We start from the raw sequence: 7913 nt of genomic DNA, 5'->3' as shown, positions 1-7913 counted from the left end.
AGATAGATAGATAGATAGATAGATAGATAGATAGATAGATTATCTAGCCTGAGTGATGCGGTGAGCCGCGGAGCTGCTGCAGCGGTGGATGGACTGCAGCAGGTCCATCACTCACACTCACTGCAGCAGCACGTTCAATAGAAGTAATCACAAGCACACATGCGCGCCCCCTACAGCACAGCAAAGACAACTCACAGGATCATTGATCAAGTCTAGTGAGACATCCTTACTAACATGACAGTAAATAAACCACTTCATTACTGTACAGGCATTTTATTTATAAGTTGTAGTGTTTTGGAAATGCCCCAAGGCTGCATTATTTGATCCAAAACACAGCCAAAACAGTAATATTGTTCAATATTTTTACAATTTTAAATGACTGTTTTCTGTTTAAATATGTTTTAAAATGCAATTTATTCCTGTGATGGAAAAGTTGAATTTTCAGCGTCATTACTCTAGTCTTCAGTGTCACATGATCCTTCAGAAATCAATCTATTATGCTGATTTACTGATTTATGAAAGTTCAAAAGAACAGCATTTACACACACACACACACACACACACACACACACACACACACACACACACACACACACACACACACACACACACACACACACACACAGGGTGCATCTTTGCCGTAGAAAAATAAGTGTGTTTAGATATAACAGATTTAAAAAATAAACACATTAAAACATATTAAATAAGTCTCTTGCGAATTTTAAGGGGTTTTCAGATATTTTTATGCATAAACCACAAACAAAATGCATAAAGCTTTTAGATTCACAGAAGCCAATCTGACTTAAAGAGGCAACCAGACAACTGTTTACCATGACATAAAAATTCATATTTATTTATTAACTGCTTATAAACTCTCATGTATACATTTGCTATTAATTTAAAGATTACTAAATTAAACGCTTATCTGGTCTGATGGTCAGATCTGGTCAAAACAGTCACATCAACCTTAATGTACTCCAGAAATTCTTGACATTTAGCCCGCTGGCAAGGAAATCAACCATATGGTTGGCATTACATGTAAACGCATTTCCAACATTTTGTGCAATGATAAACAATATGTGGAAATGAACAGGATGTTTAAAAGGACAGTTGAAACGAGATTCGTATGGAACAACAGTAGAGACTAGAACAATTCCTCTCACTCTTTGAATGATTCCTAGATTATATAGTGATGAACATGGTTTGACTCAGTTACACTGCAGATTGATAGTGGATCAACTTAAACTACTCAAAAAATTATAGACAACTGAACCAAATGATTTTTTTTCCCTAATGCACTTCTAAAATAATTAAAAGTAATAGGTAATTTCTTTTTTCAGAAGAACGGTTCAAATGCATTCACACAAAAAGCCGCATATTGATCAGAAAGTCTCCTAAATTTCTACTTATCATCTCTGTGTGCATTTAAAACACATTCAGTTCCATTTACTCCCCTTTGAAATGAGAAACAGAATCAGCATATCTTCAGTAGGTTTATTGCAAGCAGAGGTCTTTATAACAGAGCCTCTGTCTTAGGCAAAGTGCATATAACGTTTGACATTTATAACAGTTCACAGTAAGACATTCCAGTACAGATAATCGAACACAACTCCATTAAGCATCATGGCAGCTTCCATGATCTGAATTCTTCAGTGATCTATGTGTAAACATGTATAATAGTGAAAGTTAAATACTTGGCTTGTGCATACTGCATTGCATCAGAAAAGGCCAACGCTGTAAAAGAACATGACGGGAACCATAAAAACAAATTTTTAAATAATAATTCACTCAGCTATGAAAACTCTGTCATCATTTAACTGTCATTATTTGTTTGTTTGTTTTTTAAATCACCCACGTCGTTCCATTCAACTGAAATAACACAATTATGAAATAACACATAATTTTTGTTTTTGATGAAACAAAAAAACCCATCGGCCTTTATGGTTTTAAAGGAATAGTTCACCGAAAAATGCAAAATGCACTCACTCTCATGCCATCCAGAATGTAATTAAAATTGTTTCTTCACTGGAACAGATTTGGAGAATGCATTCCATCACTTGCTCACCAATGGATGCTCTGCAGTGAATGGGTGCCGTCAGAATGAGAGTTCAAACAGCTGATAAAAACATTACAATAACCCATAAGTAATCCACATGACTCTAGTCTATCAATTAACATCTTGTGAAGTGAAAAGCAGCATTTCTGTAATAAACATCAAAACATTCAAGATGTTTTAAACTTCAAACTGTTATTTCCAGCTAAAATACAAGTCCTCGATCCATAAGATTGCTTTTTCCAGTGAAAATGTCAATTTTTCTGAATCAGGAGAGAAATATGCCCAGATTAAGCACTGTTTACAAGTGAAAACAGTTCCAAAGAATCTTTGGTGGAAACACTGGTGGAAATATTATTATAGATTATGGACTCGTATTCTAGCCAGAAGCAATGGTTTAAAGTTAAAACACCTTTATGATGGATTTGTTTCTTACAAACACACAGCTTTTCACTTCATAAATCAAGATAATTGATGGACTGGGGTTGTGTGGATTACTTGTGGATTATTGTGATGTTTTAATCAACTGTTTAGACTCTCATTCTGACGGCACCCATTCACTGCAGAGGATCCATTGGTGATATAATGCAAAATTTCTCTAAATCTGCTTTAATGAAGAAACAAACTCATCTACATCTTGGATGGCCTGAGTGTGAATATATTTCTTTTTCTTTTTATATTTCTTTTCTTTATTATTTTTGGGTGAACTATTCCTTTAAGGAAGAATATATGAAATGACAGTCAAATGTGTGGGACCATTAAATCTGAGTCTCTGGTGCAAGCAGGAACAGTCAGGAGTGACCAAAAGGAGCTTGTGTGTTGAGAGGCCTCTGAACGATCACAGCATTTACTAAGTCGGCTTCCTCCAAACTCTGACCCTCATCTCTCAGCTCTCGAAACGGCAGGGATGTAGTCAGGATGAACGGAGCATCTGTTCTCTGAGCCTGCTCAACAAAATGCTGCACATCACTGATCCTGCAACAATTACATAAAGGCCAACATGAATGCATCTTCTCAGGGAGCTTTGCAGCAATCATGTTCAAGTCAGAGGCATAAAATCCTTACATGTTGTGACGCAATCGTAAATCCAGAGTAATCTGATTTGATCTGCTGCAAAGTTGCAGCTTACAATTCTTCCTTTTTACCTTGTCAGCTTATATTACATATATTACATAATTATGTAAGATATTTTGAGGGTAGGATTTCAAAACTGGAGCATCACAACATGCCCAGGGTGGATTTTGACAATACAAAATGAACATTCAAACATAATATCCTTAGCTGTGTCCAGTTTATCTGTATCAAAAAATGCATATTCACTTCTATATAATAATACTACATAAGACAAATATATATATATATATATATATATATATATATATATATATATATATATACAGTATACATGTATTTAAGTAACACAAAGTAACATCATGTAATAAAAACGTGCTTTATTTAATTTCATAAATAGTATGTCATGCAAAAAATCTTATTGGACCTCAAAACTGACCAATGGCTTCACAGGGAGGGTGTTCAGAAAACCTGAATCTGCCCTTCTTTTTGCAAACAATTTAATCTAATTCATTTATTTAATTTTACAAAATTAGTGCTGCAGAAATTACACAAAACAAATAAACAAAAGAAAAATTCTTTAGGGGGAAATATGATCCTTCTATGAGTGTATGATACACACCGATGGCACAGATTAAACCTCTGCACAAGACGCTGACCGTCTGCCAGCCAGATCTGGAGGGAGGTCACGGGGAGGTCCTCATTCAGCTCCACAGCTGGGAGAGGAGGACCAGAACAGTCCTCATGTATCGACCGAGACCTGGCCACCACTCGAGGAGCCACACTACAGAGGACAATCATTTCAAACTTAATCAATTTCTAAAGTATGGTTAAAAGCCTAGCTTTGTCCAATGAACTGCAATTATTGTGGTGTCATGTGATTTCACATGTGATAAGAGGGTCAACTAACTAACACCAACATCTGGATAATCTTGGACACATTTACAGTCAAAACATCACAGAGTAGTGTTGCGACGACACCTAGTGGATGTTTATGGGAATAAATAAGACAAAATGAATTACTAAAATCTTTCATTTTAATGCTTAATTGATAGCATATACTAAATATCACTATGACTTGTCTTCAGGTTTGAATCTTTGGCCAATTCAAAACAATATAACCTAGAGAGGATCTACTACCTTCCCAGTCTGTAACCTCGGCCTGTAAACGGGTGAAAGGTCTTTTTCTTTGGGACATAAACTTCATCTTTCATGTCCTCCACATTGACTTCTAGTTCTTCATCCTCAGCTCTTCCTTCAAGCTCCAGAGGCAGCTCCTTAAATAGAGGATTTTTAGATTATTACAAAGCTAAAAGATTTTATGTCTGCACGGAAGAAAGTACAATAATGATAATATAATTCTCTATTTTAAACCACTGCAAGTAGTCGAATGTGAATGCTGTGATATTGCAACACAGTGGCAAAAACACTAATCACCCTCTTTTAATGGCCTCCAAGAACTCTTGGTTTTCTTCTAGAGTGTAACTGCGAAACTCTTCATCGTTTACCGTGAAGCCATTTTTCCACAGTCTCACTACAATCTCCACCTGAAAAAGTTTGGCCATAAAACACCCTTAAGAAGCCTGTAGAGCTGTAGAAAAATTGATTATTTTTGCATTTCTGTTTGATGATACTAGTGACTCAGAAATTACACACTTAAAGGAATATTTCACCCAAAAATCAAAGCTGAAAATGAAAATTTACTCCTTTAGGCCATCCAAGATGTCGATGAGTTAGTTTTTTTTTCATCTGAACAGATTAGAAGAAATTTCGTATTCCATCACTTGCTCACCAATAGATACTCTGCAGTGAATGGGTGCCGTCAGAATGAGAGTCCAAACAGCTGATAAAAACATCACAATAATCCACAAGTAATCCATACCACTCCAGTCCATTAATTAATGTCTTGTGAAGTGAAAAGCTGTGTGTTTGTAAAAAGGAAATCCATCATTTAAGACATTTTTAACTTTAAACCATTGCTTCTGGTTAAAATATGAGTCCTCTAACCATAATATATATATATATATATATATATATATATATATATATATATTTTTTTTTTTAAATGCTCAGATCAAGCATCGTTTTCAAGCCAAAACAGTCCAAAAGTGCAAAATATGCTGGTGGATTTTGATGTGAGAGGACAACAGGGGATGGACTTTTCTACTGGAGGAAGGAAGCATTATTATATACCGTAGTATGGACTTGTATTTTGGCCAGAAACAACAGTTTTAAGTTAAAAAGCCTTGATGGATTGGTTTCTTACAAACATGCAGCTTTTCACTTCACAAGACTGAATTGAACAGCTGGAATCATTTGGATAATTGAAATTTTTTTTTATCAGACTCTCATTCTGACAGCACCCATTCATTGCTGAAGATCCTTTGGTAAAGAAGTGAAGCAATGCTCAATTTCTCTTAATCTGTTTCGATGAAGATAGAAACTCATCTACATATTGGATGGTCTGAGGTTGAGTAAATTTGCAGCGAATTTTTATTTGTAGGTGAATTTTTTTTCTCAAAGTGATATTAACTTGATGTAGCAACTAAACCGCAACAACATTTTAATTTTAGGTAACCACCAGAATGTTCTGAATGCGATCGTACACAAGATGTCTCGGTATGAATTGTCTGACCTTTTTGCCGCTACTGGCGACACTGCTGATCTTCTCCACCTCATCGAGCAGGTCCTCCACAGAGAAACTGGATCTTATTGGGGTAACCTCCTCATCGTCTTCCTCTTCCTCATTTTGTGCCCCTTCACACCTAAGAGCTCATGAAGGCAACCGAGTGAAGATTGATTTTAGATTACTCCAATTACGAACATACAGTAATGGCGTAATCAAGGCTGAGAATAAACACAGAGCAGTCTATAGCAGACTTACCATGTGTCATCTTGAACCCTTTCTCTTGAATCAATATCTCTCATCATGACGTCTTTTGTTGTCCATCTTGCAACACAAACATAAGTGGGAATAAGGTGCAAGTCAATTGAACCACTGCATCAGTGCTTCCTGAATAATTCATGGAGCAGGACTTTCTGTGTGACATTGACAGGTGCAGTGAGATCTGAAATTCTCAAAACACTGATCTGCTTTCATACCAGTCCAGTAAATCAAGGTAAAATTATGTTTCAACTGACCAGAAATGACCAGTGATACACTGACTTCAATTACTTTTTTAGTTCTTTGATAATAAATGTAATAAATATTCAAATTAAAAATATATTATAAAAAGGAGTAAATATTAAATTAAAATTAAATTTATGCATTTAGCAGAAGCTTTTATCAGTTTTTACCTATCATAAATATAAATATAAATATTAATATATTTAATAAAATAAATATAATAAGCCACAATAAACTCCATAACAATGTAAACCCTTGGCTTTTGGACATGTGCCATGAAATGACCATGCATTTGAAAAGCATGAAGACATTTCAGTATTAATTGAATGTATGTATTGAATGTATGTATAATTGAACCAGTATTTAAAATGCGATCAGCTGCTTATTACTGAATGATGACGTCACGATGCACTTACAATAATCTATAGCTATGACAATATCTCGTTTACTTATACTCTCAATTTATGTAAGCAAACGTTTTGAGGTCAGGTTCTGAACTGTAATGGTACCCGCGTGCATGCTTGAAGCACTCTATTCATATCCACTGTAACAAACGGGTTAAAAGCAGTATAATAACTAAAAGCATTGCGCCAAAATTACGTAAGGACAGTGTAGGGAGCACGCAAGCGCACTGCGCTCCGTTATGACAGTAAACACGCGCTTAACCCATAACATATCACTTCTGGATCGCAGATTATTAATTCCGGTTATAAAATTGTAGATCGTTACCAGTGTAAGGCTTTAGTGGTGTCGTAAAGCTGTCTTTTCGGCTCGTAAGTTTCTCACAGTTGTCATACCGCTCCTCGCGCTACAGCAGTCCACCATTCCTGTGACGTCTCCTGACGTAACGTTTGTGCACACGTCGCTATGACATCACCAAAGCCAAAATGGTGTTTTACTACTCTATGATATGAATATAATGAGTTGGTTCACTGAAGATAGCTAAATAAAGGCTAGCGCGTGTGTTTGTGTTGGGTGTGGATAGCGACAGATGCTGAACGTAGTCAGCAGCATTACAGAAACAAAATATAATATTACAGAAACAAAATATAATATTAAAAATAGAATTTTTAATACCACACGTCACCTGACCCTACTATTTGGTATGAATTAACGAAATAATGTCCTGAGAAATAATTTGATAGCAAAAACTTGTAAGCAGCAAAGAAAGTGAGTAGCCCCACATGTTAGCCAATCAGAAAAGTTTAACGAAGCTCTCTGCCAATGGCATGGATTTGAGGCAGGGCTGTCAGTTTCATCGACGAATGGAAGACGGGGAGTGTTCGGGAAACCTTTTTGGCAATAATCATTATTGTTGTAGCTCCGTTTGATGCCACAAGTGGAGGATATAATATACACACATGCACACAATAACACCTTTTTTCAGCCAAAGATGATCACATTAGGGTGTTTTGTGAGTGCACTGCCATTTACTCACCACTCCTAACAGAAGAACAATATCAGAGTCAAACCATCTGATTGAACTTGGGAGGGAAATTACTTCCCAGTCTTTACTATAATGATTGAAATGACATTTTCCAAATTTTGTTTTGCCTGACAACTTAATTAGAACAAAGATGTTAGAGTAAATCTGCACTGGATGATAATGTATTTAAAATTCATATTGACTTTTCATGATTTTTCATGACATTTTAAGAAAAT

The 7913-nt window shown here is 35.7% G+C and overlaps 1 protein-coding gene across 1 annotated transcript; it reads right to left on the bottom strand.

Moving 5' to 3' along the window:
- Positions 1-2650: 2650 nt before the first annotated feature.
- Positions 2651-7136, bottom strand: LOC109045472 (UBX domain-containing protein 2A-like). The gene is given in 7 exon segments (XM_042778229.1): positions 2651-3028; positions 3747-3908; positions 4265-4401; positions 4555-4671; positions 5760-5889; positions 6009-6074; positions 6981-7136. Coding segments are annotated over 6 exon segments (777 nt in total). The 5' UTR covers positions 6056-6074; positions 6981-7136; the 3' UTR covers positions 2651-2844.
- Between the last annotated feature and the right edge of the window lie 777 nt (positions 7137-7913).

The sequence above is a fragment of the Cyprinus carpio genome, chromosome A20, assembly GCF_018340385.1.
Source record: "Cyprinus carpio isolate SPL01 chromosome A20, ASM1834038v1, whole genome shotgun sequence".
NCBI lineage: Eukaryota > Metazoa > Chordata > Actinopteri > Cypriniformes > Cyprinidae > Cyprinus > Cyprinus carpio.
The sequence above is the reverse complement of the archived record's forward strand: the minus strand, read 5'-3'. Positions and strand labels throughout refer to the sequence as shown.